This window comes from Crocuta crocuta, unplaced genomic scaffold, assembly GCF_008692635.1.
Source record: "Crocuta crocuta isolate KB4526 unplaced genomic scaffold, BGI_CrCroc_1.0 scaffold299, whole genome shotgun sequence".
Taxonomy (NCBI): Eukaryota; Metazoa; Chordata; class Mammalia; order Carnivora; family Hyaenidae; genus Crocuta; species Crocuta crocuta.
This window is the reverse complement of record NW_027532747.1, coordinates 10,070,376-10,087,107: the sequence shown is the minus strand read 5'-3', so window position 1 is coordinate 10,087,107 and position 16,732 is coordinate 10,070,376. Positions and strand designations below refer to the sequence as shown.

The 16,732-nt window shown below is 36.0% G+C and overlaps 1 protein-coding gene across 3 annotated transcripts in view; it reads right to left on the bottom strand.

Moving 5' to 3' along the window:
• Nucleotides 1-3,388: 3,388 nt before the first annotated feature.
• Nucleotides 3,389-16,732, bottom strand: part of TC2N (tandem C2 domains, nuclear) — a 42,024-nt gene continuing 28,680 nt past the window's right edge. For all 3 annotated transcript variants that reach the window (XM_077780935.1, XM_077780934.1, XM_077780936.1), the window contains exons 9-12: nt 14,942-15,133; nt 9,464-9,578; nt 7,018-7,217; nt 3,389-4,909 (exon numbers count right to left, since the gene is read on the bottom strand). In XM_077780935.1, the coding sequence (XP_077637061.1) occupies nt 4,799-4,909; nt 7,018-7,217; nt 9,464-9,578; nt 14,942-15,133 (618 nt within the window). In that variant the 3' untranslated portion in view covers nt 3,389-4,798. The remainder of the gene's footprint in view (nt 4,910-7,017; nt 7,218-9,463; nt 9,579-14,941; nt 15,134-16,732) is intronic.

The following is a 16,732-nucleotide window of genomic DNA, read 5'->3' as shown; positions in this document are numbered from 1 at the left end:
GAGCACTGGGTATTATATGTATGGGATGAATCACTGAGTTCTATTCCTAAAGCCAAATACTATACATTAATTAAATTGAATTTAAATAAATTTTAAAAACAACAACAACAACAACAACAAAGTGGAGTCAGAAGAGAAAATGGTTTAGGGCTGAGTCCTAAAGAAGTCCCAATGTTTAAAGTGCATGAAGATGAGCCCACAGAGAAGAAAGAAAAGGCTAGAAGGCTAATAAGATGGCAAACAGAACATAATGACATGAAAGCTAAGGGGAGATATGGTTTCAAGAAGGAAGGAGAGGGGCACCTGGCTGGCTTCACCAGTGGAACATGTGACTCTTGATCTCAGGGTTGTGAGTTCAAGCCCAGAGATACTCCGAATTCCTTCAACCCCATTTGATTTTCTTTGAGCCTCTAAAGCATTCTGACCATACCTCTAATCTTGCTTTTTACTACAATTCTGCTTTATACTGTTTTATTTCCCTACTAAAATATAAAACCCCTGAGTCAAGAGTGATGGCTTAGTCACCTCTATCCCTAAAAGCGCCTATAACAGTTCTTTGCAAAAGGTATTGTATAGACATTTTTACAATTATGAAGTACATAAAATGGCTCATTTAAAAATTTAGCTGTTCCAGACATGGTATAATCAAGAAATATTAAAGACTCAGAAATTACACTGTAAGACAGTAAGAGCCACAGTCAACAAAATCTGTTAAAATAAATCTAGTCCTATCATGAAGGGCAGATATTTATCATTCTCCTGCCTCAGAAACTAACGAATGGTGACTCAGAAAACAAATTCCACAGCACAATATGAAATCTATACTAAATAAACATCATTGTTGTCATCTATTTTACTCAGTGATTTAGCTCAGTATGGAATCAGATACCTTTTAGTCATCTGAGAAAACATACAGAACTTTCTGGACATCTACTGCTGTTATCAGAGTCCTATGGCTTAATATAGTTATGTAGTTAATACAGTTATCACTATATAATTTTAGTTACCAGTTTTAACTAATCAAATATAGTTATTTTAGAGATCAGATTTTCTATACATACATGAAAAAACCTAAAAATCAATAATTGCCAAGTTAAAGAAATCTCACCAAGAAAGGACTAAAAATGCATGCAGGATTCATCTTCAATTTACCCAAAAAATACCCAATTCTGGAGGGTAACGCTAACTCTTTTAATATCTTTTTAAATACTAAACCTCCATTTCAAAATGGACATCATACTTCATATACACTCACTTTTCATAATTCTTTCCTCAGCTCAATGTTTCAGCCAAAACTTCACATGCTTGAAATTGCTGAACAGTAATTTCAGCTGCCCCATCAAGAGAACATTAGTAGATGTCTGTTAATTTTGTGTGTCAGCCTGACTGGCCAGGAGTGCCCCGATTACAGGTTATATCTCGGTGTCTGAGAGGGTGCTTCTGGACAGGATTATTTGCCTCACTGGGCTTGGAAAAATTTCCTCCGCAATGTGGGAGGGCATCTTTTGGTCTGCTGAGAACCTGAATATACTAAAGGGAGATGAAAAAGGAATTGATCCCTTTTTTCCCGCCTCACCTCTGAGATCTCATATTCTCCTGCCCTCATACTGGGATTCATACCATTAGATCTTCTGGTTCTCAGGCCTTCAGATTCAGACTGAATTATACTATTGTTTTGGGTCTCCAGCCTGCATGACAGATTGTGGGATTTCTTAGCTTCCATAAACACATGAGCCAACTTCTCATAATTCAAAAAAATGTATTTTTAAAACTATATATACATTCTATTGGTTCTGTTTCTCGGAGAAACTCTAATACAGAATACGGTGTATATACAAATACTTTTTTATCTGGTACTTCCCTCAATATACCCCATCAAATACCAAAAGGAAATAAATGTCCTTTGAAATATCCTTTACCTTCATGATATAAAATAGTGAAATTTACTGAAAATTCCTAAAATCCTTCAAAAATAAGCAATTATTTTATTAAACAAACAATAACAATTTGGGAGAAAATTTTGGGAAATACGGTTTCAGTACATTAGTATCAGAGAAATTCACATAACTGTATTCAGGCAGAAGTTCGCTTTAGCTTATTTTCAGACCACAATTACATGGGCTCAAAATCCCATTGGTTTCTTCTTAATGGTCTGGTAAGTGCTGGCACTGACATACTTCAATGATAATTTCTCTAGAAGGTCTGCTAAAAGAAAAAGTCATGCACAAGCAAATCAAAGCTGAATAGTGATGATGTATTTTGACATGGGCTGCAGCTACCTAACTGTATCGATCTGAAAGCTTATAAATAAGCACAGTGTTAGGGATTAGCATTGTATAAACTGTCAGCTATCAGTGTGAACCCTTCCATGGCTTTCTCTGGTCATCCAGCACCATTTTGATTCCCTTTGCCTTGTGATAAGTGAGAAAAGGTCAAGAAATACCCAAGTAAAAACAAAGACAAGTTATTTTTGCTTACTATCTCATTTTTTTATTACCAGCTCCTAATGTTTTCCTCATAATATGAGCAGCTATTCACAGAAAAGTGTGTTTCTTTTTATATTTCATGTAAAGCTTCAAAGAAACAACCAGAATATCATTCATATTCAGTACCTCTTGCACCAGAAAAAGGCGTAAGTAAAACTAATTAAAATATTTGGGAACTTAGTTGTGTCAATACTACTCTAACTGAAAGGTCTTTTTTAAGTGAAAAGATTTTCTTTTTCTTCTTTTTTATTTACCTATGATTCTAAGACATACAAGAAACCAAAAAAAAAAAATCACACTGTCTCTGAAATGATACATTATATACATATTGCAAAAACATTAAACATTAAATAATTTAAAATTGAGTTAAATACATGACTACGTATAATAAATTTAGGAATTGAAAGCATTAATAGAACACAAAAAACCACTCAAATTAAATTCTAGATTTTTTTTTTCCTAAAAGCTAATATACTTATTTGGTGGCTATTAAAACAGGTGTATCTGCAGAGGGTTTGTAAGGCAGTGAGGTTACTCTGTATGCTACTACAGTGGTGACTATACGACCTTCTGCACTTGTCAAAACTCACAGAATGGACGACACCAAGAGTGAACCCTAATGAGTCCCTAATCTAGGGACTTTGGGTGATAAAACTGTGTCAATGTAGGCTCAATGATTTTAGCAAATGTGTCGTTCTGGTGGCCTATGCTGCTGATGAGCAAGGTGTGTGTCCCACGTACCCCTTGCCCTGGGAACTCTTTGTACTTTCCTCCCAATTTTGCTGCGGACCTAAAACTGCTCTAAAAAAATAAAGTCTTTTGTCTCAAATTGATTGTCAAGGTGATTTCTCTTGAAACTTCATGTGAGTACTGACCAGTATGCCATTTTTCACAAATCTCAGAAAAAAAAAATTATTTCCAAATGCACGGTGTCAGAGAGTACCTGTCAACACCAACAGTACAACATAAACTCTAGGGAGTAGAAGCAAAGGATGTGTACATTGGGTATATTTTGTAGCTTTTGGAGATGGTACCTAGGAAAAGAGGAATTAAGGGTTTATTTGAAAAAATGTTAATGAGACATTCAGACCACAAGAACTAGAATGAAGAGAGTATGCTAAAGCTATACCAAAGTTATCTTCTAGTCTAAGATATCACCATCTACCTCCTGGCATGTGTGAAACAAGGTAAGAGAGAAAGAAAAGTGGAAGGTCATGGTCACAGAGCACTGGGCCTACTCATTAGCAAAACTAAAGTCAGACTTTCTAACATCAAGGATGGCATTATCTGTTTCTCCAAACAGCTATTCTTTTGCCAGAGTTTGCACAGCTGACTAACCTGAAATTATGCCCACATACTGACTTCTAGTGAGTCCCTGAGAGAAACTGCGATAGAAAATATCTGCCACATAATGTTATCATGTACGGTTTCTTAAAAACATGGGAAAATAGCATTGTGGATTATAGAACTGGTAGTTTCTATATATAGGCACACACATACACACACACACTAAAAAAAGGGAATAATTATCATAATTATCATAAAATTTTGAACGTGGCAATGAGGAGGGGCTATATTGATGATAATTTATTCTAACTCCAATTAAAAAAAAGGGTAAAATATCTGAGGGAGGAAAACAGCAAAATGTATACACACTAGGTTTCCAATTAAACTTCAATCTTCTGGTGTTTTCATTTACTCTTGCCAAAACACAGCGTTCTGTATTTGAGTTTCTTAGAGATAAATAATTTATAAAGTGATGCCTTATGGGTAAGAAATAAGAAACATAGGGTACAAGTTTTCCCCAAATACGGAAGAGCTGAAGCGATTCAATGATTCACATTTGTTTTCTGAGAGAAGAGACATAGCAAGAGGTAAGCAGTGGAGTCAAGATCTAATCAAGAATGACTAGCACTGAAATAGTCAGTAGTAAAGTCTTCTAAATGTCTAAGGTATACTAGATTTTTAATATCTAGGTAAAGACTTAAAAAACCCCATAAATAATTTAGCAATCACTACCTATGGTTGAAATTCTCATTGATTTTATATTATTTAGTTGTGCCAGCAATACTGCTTTTTATTTTACTGTCTATTTTGGCATAGTTTTAAAACATTCCCTTTACTTTGGATATCTTATATAATTCATCCCATTTTTTTAAATCAAATTTAATTCTCTATAAGATCCATTATACATTATAACCATGACCTCCATAAATAAATTGACAAAGGTATTGATTTGTCTCTTTTCATTGGCAGCAAATTGAAATCATAAATCTTCTAAAAGTTCTTCACCAAATTAATGTGTGACGTCTTCAAGATGGATTTAACTTGTGCCACTTGATAACAACCTTTTCTGGATTTGTAATGGTTTCTTTCCACTGATTCACGGCTTCAGTGTTACTACTGTCTTCGCTTATCCAAATCTAGAAAGAACAGTACAACCATTTAATAGTGTCTGAGTTCAAACAGTTAATTACTCGTATAGATGAAAGACAAGTGGAAGTCCGGTTCATATATTTTCAATTAAACTTCTAAAACTTTGATTTCTATTTGAAACTTAAATGTTAAAACACTTAACCTACTTAGTCACCCTGAAAACTAATTTATATGAATCAGTCCAATTTAAAAACTCAACATGACAGGGCACCTGGGTGGCTCAGTCAATTGAGCATCTGATTTTGGCTCAGGGCATGATCTCACACTCTGTGAGTTCGAGCCCCGCATCGGGCTCTGGGCTGACAGCTCAGAGCCTGGAGCCTGCTTCGGATTCTGTGTCGCCCTCTCTCTCTGCTCCTCCCCTGCTCATGCTCTGTCTCTCTGTCTCTCAAAAAGAAATAAACGGTAAGAAAAAAAAAAATTCAACATGGGATATTATAAAATCATTTCTCCCAAGACAGTAGTTAGTATCCTTTCTTATTCAATAAGTCTAAGGCTCAACTTAAAATTGTTCCTGATCATTTGAAACATTTCTGTGAGGATTAACTGAGACTAATCATTATTTAAGCTAGGTTAAGAAATGTCCATTCTAAGCACTTTTACATTAGATAATGCTGTGATTTTAATGGAAATCTAAACTAACTTTAGGTAATAGACATGAATGAACTTGAGAAAAGTGCAAAGCATCATGCAAACGTAAGGCATCACACTGCTTACATACCACAGAGGCAACATGGGCAAGGAACCCAAAGCCTGAATTCTCACCTCAGCTGTGGCACTACCAAGTGCCACAGTTGTGGAATTCACTTCTGTGAGACTCAGTTTCTAATTCTTTTAAATAAAGAAACTGGAGCAGATCACTGATTTTCAACTTTTTTCCTCTTAATATCCTGATGTGAAGAACTTTTTCTTCATATAAAATCTTACAAAGAACCTTAATATAAGAATCAGATAACCCCAGCATGCTCTGGCTAGTGTGAGGGTGGGCAGACCTTGAGGCCACAGTTGGCTCCCCCATCATGGTAGCTCCTAAGGACACCAGAGAAGCCAGAGGGAACAGATGGCCAGCAAGAACCCTTCCAGAATTGTTCTTCTTCACCAGACTCTCAACCAAGAAAGTGGAATCACCAAAGAAGTTATGCTGAAAATCACCTGTCAAGGAAATCTCCCATTCCATTCCTACATGATAGCCAAGGCTTGGTGGGACAGGAAACTCTAACTGAATGCAGTTAGTTTGAAAAGTATGCTACCTATGAGTTCTTGAGTCCAAACTTTTTCTCAAATAGGAATAAATGAAGAACAACAAAACTGTAATTTTTTAAATAAATATTTTAGGTAAAATACATGAAGAAAAGGGTCAAAAAGTATCAGTCTCTGAAAATTCACATATAATTTAAGGATTTCACACAGCGTGCTAATAACATCTTGTTATCAAGCAGACAGAAGCTTTTTAAACCAATATTGTAGATTTTGGAATCTGAATTCAAGTCAAACAATCATAATGAAGGTAAAAGATAACGAGCTACGTTTGGAACCAACAAAGGAAACAAGTCCCTATAGGATTGGCAAGTAAGCAAGTGTCTGTTGTCTTACACAGATTACTAAAAAATTTTAAATAGATTAACCTAGACACCAATATTAACTATCTAAATACCATCACAACCACTGCTAAAACTAATGTTTTCTAGGAAATCAAGTCTAACATTATTCAGTAAATAGCATACAGAGTTAAACATTAAATTGAACATGACACAGAAAATCTCCAGCCTTACAAAATTTGATTTAAATACATAACGTCAGTACCAGAAACTACTCAATGGTACTGAAAACCTGAGTTTATTTCTTATAGTATTTATAGCTGAAAAGCTCAGAAATAGACTTGTTTTAAGATAAGAAGCCCGATTGTTCAGAAATTCCAACTATTTCTATTAAAGCAAAGTCTGGCAAGATTTTGTTTTTGTGGCAACATTAAAGTTTATGATGCTGAAGAATTTTACTCTACTCAACTTGAGTTTTATCCTGTGTTCCCTTTGATAACTAACTGACACATAGAAAAGTGCAAGGAAAGAATTCAAGATAAAAACTCCCCACTAACCTGCCCCACAAAGTGTCGTCTTCTTACAGAGCTCCGACTATAAAGCTTAATGAGAAAAACAATTTCTTTTTCATTCTGTATAAGTGGAAAAATCATAGTTTCTCCCCACTTTACTCTGCCATTGGAGGCCTTCAGTAAGCGTGTCTTCTTCTTATAAATCAACTCTCCTGAACTGAACATTGCCACCTTCACAAAAAAACCTTAAAAATAAGAAATTTTGATATGTAAAATTTTATGTTAAATGTCATATAAAGATATATATCTATACATTTGGTGTGAAAATATAGATAAGCCACTTCTAAAGATTTGATGAGCTATTGGCATAACGGAAAACATCTCTAGTAAACTATAGTTTTAATCACACTTTACAAAAAAACTACAATACTCTGGTTTCTCTTCAGATTGTATAAATCTTTCGCCTTTTACAAAAAACTACAGCAACCTCCAATGCATTTAGTCTTTCTCTAACCTGAATGCCATTAAAGACTGGAAAATGTAGGCCTCAATAACAGCCAGCAATTGGGCAGCACACACTGAAAAGTATTAGATGAAAGAGAGGAGCCAACTCTTTGGACAGCTGGGGGAATTTTGTTCACAGTTTTACACAAGTAAATTTTTTTGCTCCAGACTCCTCAGGTTAAGCACCTACCCACTAGAGAAAATTTACTCTTTGAATATATGGAGATGGAGAGCTTCCAGTAATGGTAGAATAGTTGTAGAAACTAAACTAACCTTCCCATAGATTACAATTATAAATTCTGGGAAAAAATACAAAAAACCTAAGCGCTCAAGACATTAAAGATCAACCAAAAGCAGGAAGAAACTGGTGGAGAGTCAGCTCTTAAAGATGGGCACTGCACCGGGTAAAGTTCAGGTTTACGGAACTTTTCACCTAAGCATACTCCCCCGTCTCACGGATGCACGGTCCCTACAGCTCAGGCAGAGAGGGCAGTCTGCGCAGGTATGGGATACAGCTAGGGCAGCCAGGGCAGCAAGAGCTGAGGAGGGAACTTCCAGAAAAAAAGGAAACTGCAAAGTAAGGACCTAGACGGATCATCAGACTGACAACATGGAGAGTGTGGATAATCCTGAATGTGGTTTTGATCAAAGAAAGACACTATTAATGTCATAAGTAAACGGCATCTGTGGATCTCGACTGATGTCCTTGTGTCCTAGAATTAACCCTATGTAGTCCTGGTAATTTGTTCTTTTAAAGCCAAGTTAGATTTGCTTATTTTTATTTTATGATTTTTCCATCTATCTACGTAAGTGGTCACAGTCTATAGCTGTTTTTTTGTGTGGACTATGCTTTCTGTTTTGATATTGAGAATATGCTAACCTTATAAAGTTACTTTTTCCATCGTTTTTTATGCTTCGGAACAGCTTATATAAAATAGGAATTAAATGTTCCCTGAAAATTTGGTAGAATCCACCAGTAAAATCACCTTGGCCTGGTGCTTTTATTAGAGGAAATTCTTTACCTACACATGGTTATCATTTTATTCATATGCTCTCCCTCTTTTGCAGTGAATTTCTACAATTTCCCCCCCAAATTAATTATTTTATAGAAGATGTTTCAAATGAATTGATAGAATTATAAATGTTGTCGTCTTACGTATTATTGAACCACCTCTGAATCTGAAGTGTTATCTTCTTCCTTGTTCATGTTTTCTTTATTTTTTCCTCGATCCAACTTACTATAGGTTTGTCTGTTTTACTGATCTTTTCAAAGAAAAAGCTTTTGGCTTTACTGATTATGTCTTTTGCTGTTGTCTCTATATTTATCAACTTTGACTTTACCTTTAACTCCTTACCTCTCCTTTCCTTTGTGTTTGTTGCTATTTTCCTAACTTCCTGAACATTCAGACATCCACTGCTTTTGCCTGCCTCCAGGTATTTTCTCTTCTTGTAGACGAATAAAGGAGCACTCTTATCCCACTCGCAGCCCTGAGGGAGGCCTGCCCTCACACTTCCAGCTCTAGGAACAGCCATGTGACCCAGGCACACACAACCGCTGCACGAGAGCCCCTTCTTGTGTCCAAAGGCACAGGGAAGGAAAAGTGTTTCAAGTCTGTGTTTGGCATTTTCAGCTTTTTAAAAATTAAGTTTCTAGTTACCAGAACAGTCAACCAAGGGCATAGACCTAAAGAAAGGATAAACTATCTAGGCTGGTGAAGTATATCTGACGGTCCTCTGGACACTCACCCTGTGTAAACTAATGAGCCAAATAAGGAACAGCATCAAATGGATAAACATCAAGAGACTATGGATTAAAGTAGATACAATGGCTAAAATCCAATAAGGTAATTTTAAGTTAAAAGGTAAGTATTTAAGATAAATAACAAAAGTAACTATGATTTCAATTTCCATTGTTAAGAAATGTAGATAAAACTACCTTTTGCTAATATTTTCTGAAGATTCCACTTTGAACCACAGATATACTTACTCAAAGTGAGAGGTGATGAACAGCTTGGGAGGTATTGTGCCTCGAGAATCTGTAACTGAATTCTGCTATTTACTGCTTGAAAACAAGTCCCCAGTTCAAGTTCTGCATGGCAAACCTGGGTATCAAAAAAGTGCCATTTGATAATTAAGAATAAAGTTTTGAAGATATTTCAATAATTAAAAAAATAAAGAGCTACAGTTAGAAGTCTTAAAACCAACACTTTTTATTGACCCACAAAATTATGATATAAAATACTGTTAGAATAAAGGCATGGATTTTGTAAATATGAGGTACTCACTTTCATGGATTCTGAAAATCCAAGTTACACCTATGTACTTGATCCTCCAAAACGAGGGAGGTCAAAAGATAATTCAGATTGAAAACAAATTAAATTCCTAAGCAGTTATACGAAAGAAAATGTCCATGAAACAAACACTAAAAAAACATTTTCAAAACACTTAAAGTCATTTGAATTATTTTTAAGAAAATGTAAACTATAATAAACGGTTTCATATATGTAAGAATCACCATTATTTTTTCTAACTGTAGACATGGCACTAGGTGCTACCTAGATTAGAAGACAAAGGATCACTACAAGGAACGCATGCACGGGTTAAGAGCTGAATTACTGTGCTGAACGAGAGCCAGCCAAGAAAGTGAGCGGTAGAAGGAAGCTAGTGAAAGCGACGAGGCAGTAAATAATAAGGAAAAGGTCAAAGAAAACCTGGGGCAAACAATGAAATGAAGGATATTCAGAGGGAAAAACGTTAAAATGTGCTCTTCTGTACGGCTGACTGAAGAAGAAAGTTAGTAATTTGTGAAATGGAACACAAGCCAGCCTACTTATGTGGATTTCAAGGTCCTTGGAGTAAAAAATCAAAGAGAGAAACATAAAGTCATCCAAACAGAAAAATACGACTGTTCACATGTTGAGAAGAATGAGTATGGGAATAAAACAAGAGCACCATGTTAAGAGACCTCACTGGGGCCCAGCAGAGAGGCACAAACATCTTTGCAAATATGGATTCCAACAAAGCTACAGAATGGCTGAGTGACACTTGATGAAGAGATTTGTTTTTGATAATTACCTAGTATTCCCTAAGCACTGTCACATTAACTCACTGAAAAAGAACTTTTCCTTGTACATGCCATTGACAATCATGGGCATTCCCTTCAAAACAGGATTCTGCATTTTAAAATTGCTCGTTCCAGGATTAAAAAGGTGTGCGCGTGCGCACGCACGCACGCACACACACACACACACACACACACAGTGGAATATTACTCAGCCATAGAAAGAATGAGATCTTGCCATTTGCTATAACATGGGTGGATCCAGAGGGTATTATGCTTAGTGAAATAAGATAAAAGACAAATACCATATGATACTACTCATATGGGGAATCTAAAAAACAAAATAAACAGACTCTCACATACAGAGAACCAACTGGTGGTTTACAGGAGGGAGGAAAGTGAGGGGATGGATGGAGTACGTAAAGGGAATTAAGAGGTACATACTTCCAGTTATAAAAGAAATAAGTCATGGAGATGAAAAGTGCAGCATAGGGAATAGAGTCTGTAATACTATAACAGCACTGCATGTGACAGATGGTAACGACACCTGTTGTGGTAGACACACAGTAATGTACAGAATCGTCGAATCATTGTGTTGTACACCTGAAGCTAATATAACACTATATCCCAATTATATCTTGATTTAAAAATAAAGTTTTAAAATTAAATTGGTCATGCCATAAGAAATCAAGAGAGAGAAAGTGAAAAGTGAATCACTTTAAAGAATAAACTCAACTGTCAAGGTTAGACACCCCCTTGAAAAGTCTAAAATGATTATCAGGGGCACCTGGATGGCTCAATTGGTTAAGCGTCCAACTTCAGCTCAGGTCATGATCTCACGGTTTATGACTTCGAGCCCTGCATCCGGCTCTGTGCTGACAGCTAGCTCAGAGCCTACAGCCTGTTTCAGATTCTGTGTCTCTCTCTCTCTCTGACCCTCCCCTGCTCATGCTGTCTCTCTCTCTCTCTGTCAGAAATAAATAAAACATTTTTAAAAATTAAAAAAAATAGACAAAATAAAATGATGATCAAACTTGTCTATTTTGGCAACAAATGCTGAATTCTAACTTAAAAAGTGAAAGTACTATTTTTGCTTTTATAATCAGAGTAAGAATGGATTAATATTTGGTAGCCATATAAAAAACAGAGCCTTTTCTTATTTAAAAAATGCTACTGTTCTTGGTATTTTAAAAAAGAGATTATTTAAATACAGTTACTTGGGGTATCTGGCTGGCTCAGGCAGTTGAGAGATTCACTCTTGATTTTGGCTCAGGTCATGATCTCCCAGCTGGGGAGATCAAGCCCTGTGTCAGACTCTATCTATACTGACACTGCAGAGCCTGCTTGGGATTCTCTCTCTCCCCCTCTCTCTCTGCCCCTCCTCTGCCCATGCGCTCTCAAAATAAATAAATAAACATTTTAAAAAACCACACAGTTACTTATTATTCACAAAACACCAAGGAAGCTATGAATAAAATTTTTTTGTTACTATGGTTGTGTGCCCACAATGCAATAGCACTTATGAAAACACCTAAAGGTGGCAAAACTTCCCTTAGTGTCACACACTCATAGAGCTCACTCTCACAAAACAAATCAGCGCTTGGCAAAGTGTTTGCTATTTCTAATTTGCCAATGTCATTTCTGAATTCCACTTATTTATTATGTTCCAGGATATTAATTCTGATCGTGAAAAACTATTCAAAGTGGTTTTCATTCTCCCTATAACCAAAAAATTAAAATTCCAATTGGGACATCTGGGTGGCTCAGTTGGTTAAGCATCCAGCTCTTGATCTGGGCTCAGGTCATGATCTCACAGTTTGTGAGACTGACAGCACAGCGTCTGCTTACGATTCTCTCTCCCTATCTCTCTGCGCCTCTCCCCAACTTGTGCACACCACGCATCCTGTCTCTCTCTTTCAAAGTAAACTTAAAAAAAAATAAAATAAAATAGAATAAAATCCTAATCAACTAGCAGCTATAAAGTGCATTTTTAATGGACACAAAACTATTGAAGATATATGATCTCTAACCCTGAAAAATGTATCATTTTTTAAAGAAAACTTTCTGAGCCTTCCTAGAATCGTTGAAAGTTAAGCTCAGTTAGAGAAAACCATGCTCTGGTGATATTTGAGAATATCTTCTTGGGGGGAAGTGATACATGATAGGGCTGGTCCTGGAATTGATGCTTCTGTTCAAATCCTGGCTCACCAACTACCGGCTGGAGGAAATCACACAAGTGCTTCAGGGTGTTGATGCCCACGGTAGGGATAGTGAGAGAAGGAAGCTCACAGGTTTGAGTGTGAGCAGTAAATTACCTAACACCACATCAGGGGTATGTAAGGTTCTATAAATAAAAACCTTGTCTCTTCTGCATTATTCAACACAAAGATTTGGGTTCTCAAATAAATACTTACGTTACTATTTGCCAAGGTCAAGAACTCTGTACTGAGGAAGACATTAGGTTTATATGAAAGTCCTGCTGTTTGTGGTGACATAATGATCGTTGTAGAGGATGGGTGTGAAAGTCTGGTTCTGTCACTTTCACAACGAGAGTATCAATTTTCCTTCTCGACACAGGAAACAAAGCATACTACTTTTGTACTGGCCAAAAACATGAAACATTCACACCTAAATAAACTCACTGGTCCAATACCAGCTCTTTTTTCAGGGCATCAATCTTTTTGTACCCCTAACACCCAGCACACAACAGATATACAATTGTTTGTAAGACCTCTAAAACAGGAAATAATTTGGTAGAATCTTAGGCAAAATCATTCACTCAGATTCTCCAAGGCAGGTAAGATGATAACAACTCAATTCTCCAGAAAATACCTTTGCTGAGTTGTCTTCTGATATACTCTACTAGTCTTTAAAGTTTTGATATATGAACTGTCCATTTGAATAATATATTTTGTGCCTTCTGTAAAATGTGGTTGCAGCTTATGTTGTACCAAGTTAGTTCAAAGATGCAAGTGACAAACTCCTTGTCATAGTTACAAAGCAATTTGCTATACTTAAACAGAATATAAAAAGAATCTAGTACAGTATGCTTCCATTCATCATTTACTCTTTCATTCCTACCTATGCACCCAATGGTCAATGCCAAGAATTTAAATAGGCCCTTGCTAAGAACATAGTAAAACATAAAGCAAACAGATAGAAGCTTGAGCCTCCTTTTTGTCTAAAACAAGTAACTGAATTCTAAGTTGTAATAAATACTGTACAGAGAACACCTTGGAGATGGGAGACAGAAAATAACAAACAAGAAAGAACTACCCAAAAATTTCACTTCTTGATCAATTATAGAAATCCTTTGTTTTTTATTTTTTAATCTCTAGTTTAATTCCCTTCTAATTCAGTGGTTCTCAAGCGAGGGTGCAGAGGAGAATCACCTGGGAAGCTTCTAAAAACTATAGATGCTCCCAGCCTCCTGCCACCCACCTCCCCCCACCTTCCCCACCAAATTCTGATTTAATGTTTAGCCAGGGTTAAGAACCACTTTAAGTCACATTAAATATTTTTGAAGGCAGGTAAAATATAAATCCTATATAAAAGTACATATAGGCTTGACCTTACAAAAGCTTATAAAGATTTAAAGATTAAAAGATTTGTATAACTGTTATCCTCACATAGAAACTATGTATGTAAATTACTAGGGATTTTTAAACAATTTTAAGACAGTGGTCAGCTGTCTAGTTGAGAAGATCCAATATCAGTTCTCAAAAATCAATCAGCACTACAGATAATCAAGTTCTTTACAAAAATAGACAACCTAGCTGTAAGGGCCTCTGTTCTACCCAATTTATGGACAAATGTTTAGCTTACTCATGATTAAAACCACTTTCCTAATGTCTTTTAAGGGCCTCCCCCTCCATTTTTTTTAAGTAGGCTTCACACCCAGCCTGGAGCCCAATGCAGGGCTCAAACTTATGACCTGAGATCAGACCTCAGCTGAGATGGAGAGTCAAATGCTTAACGAACTGAGCCACGCAGGCATTCCAACAGAATTTTCTTAAAGGCAATATTGATTGAGTTTGGAATTTATGATTCTTTCTTGCTATTCCTAAGTTATCAACTATAAAAATACTTTTAAAAAGTTAACAAAATTACTCATAACTTCAGGAGTATTTTCCCCGAAGTATAAAATGTAAAACATTAATAAAAATGCCCTAGGAGAAGGTAACCCTAATGTTATTTTCAATGGAAAAAGCAAAGGGTCTCTGTTAACTTGTTATCACTTATTTAGAAAGCATTATTAAACAATGACATTATTATTATTATTATTATTGCTTCTTGAGAGCCTTCCCGATCCTCTTATTCTAGAGTGTTCAAGTTATAAAAGTCATCCACGAAATAATTCTGAAAAGTATGAAACACTTTTATAGTAATACCACTATCACTTACAGACATTTTTGAAGGTGGCGTTATATCCAAAGAGTAATCCATTTCCTGTGTGCTAAGAGCTCTGAGTGACAGTGAGCATTCTCCGATGGTTTTCTTCCTGGGAGTCTGTGTTTGAATCTTAAATACAAGCCTTACAGTTTGTAGACTTTGGAGTTTAATAGCAAATACAAAAGTTTCCATAAATTCAATGGTCTAAAAAAAAAAAACCACAGGAAAATAATATAAAATATATAAATGAAACGACTGGAAAAAAATGATATGACAATCCCAAAGAAATGAAAATAACACTTTATAATCTAATAAAGGAAGATCTAATTTCTTACAACCACAACAAAAATTTTTCGGTGTAAATTAAGATGACAATAACCATGACTTGTCTTTCCAGAATTTATCCTGGATCCTGCCTTTCTTAATTTCACAAATTATCCTTTTAATTACTAAGTGACTCAGGTCAATATCAAAACCAAGGTTGGCAGAATAGAGCTTTTCTCGTTTTTGAAAATTAGGTTGTTTTCCATTTTTGGTTCTGGGGCATCGTTCCTACTCAACAACCACCATTTTGCAACAGTTAATAAGTGGTTCAAGAATCTCATGTGTGCTCTCTCAGGAAGTCCCCCAAATCTCTGTTCACGTTAAGAGACTTGAATTATTTCTGTTCTTTGTCTAATGTTCTTCCCATCTACCTTGGGATTTGATTTCTCTTTTGGGGACATTTGCCCCACTCTTTCCAATCTGAAAATCAGTCTCCTGGAAAAGTCCTACCTTCTCTCCTAAGCATCCACGCCAGGCAGCAAGTCAGTGCTCAGAATATTTTCCCAAATGTTCCTTTTGTTACTCTTCACATTTTGTTACTCTAACATCTTCTGGACACTAGACTGATTTTTGCTATACAATTCCTTCTTCCCACGTTTACCGCATTCTTTTGAAAAGGAGCTTTTGTGCGTGTGTGTGTGTGTGTGTGTATGTGTGTGTGTTTCCTTTTTCCTTTTGCAAAGACAAGCGACTAACAACAATATTTTAGATACTGTGACCAAATTGTCACTGTTATTGTGACTGTTTATGTCTGTATGCTCAAAATTGTTTCTGAGAGCCTCCCAACCACCAGAGCTATCTTTTTCTCTCAGAGTCTCAACCACAAGATCACACCAACAATATAGTATACATAAAGTGTTTAATTTTTAAACTGAGATGGAATGAGCTTACACATGCAGTAGTGTGTTGCCTGATTCCACATTTTGCTACAACAGAGGTAAACAAGTTGATACGAAGTAATAAATTAAATTTTTTTTATGTCTTTATTTTATTTTGAGAGACAGAGACAGAGAGCGAGCAGGGGAGGGGCAGAGAGAGAGACAGGGAGACACAGAATCTGAGGCAGGCTCCAGGCTCTGAGCTGTCAGCACAGAGCCCAACGTGGGGTTCGAACGCATGGACTGTGAGATCATGACCTGAGCCGAAGTCGGACGCTTAACCGACTGAGCCACCCAGGCGCCCCAGTAGTAATAAACTTTAAAAGTAATTTTAAATTTTAAAATTTAAAACTGCCATGCCAGTTTTAATATAAGAACAATTTCTCCTAACTTAACTCACAATTACATTTGAAAATCAGAAAGTAAAATTGTTTACTTTAGGAAGGATTCATCTTGAATGTCAGCATCATAACCAGAGTTAAGATTTATTTCCATCTAGACTTCCTAAAAGGCATATTTTCATAGTGTGAGATACTAATGCATATACATTAACTTTGATTACTGCCTTTTTACTTATTAAGAACATTTTTCCATGTTCTTA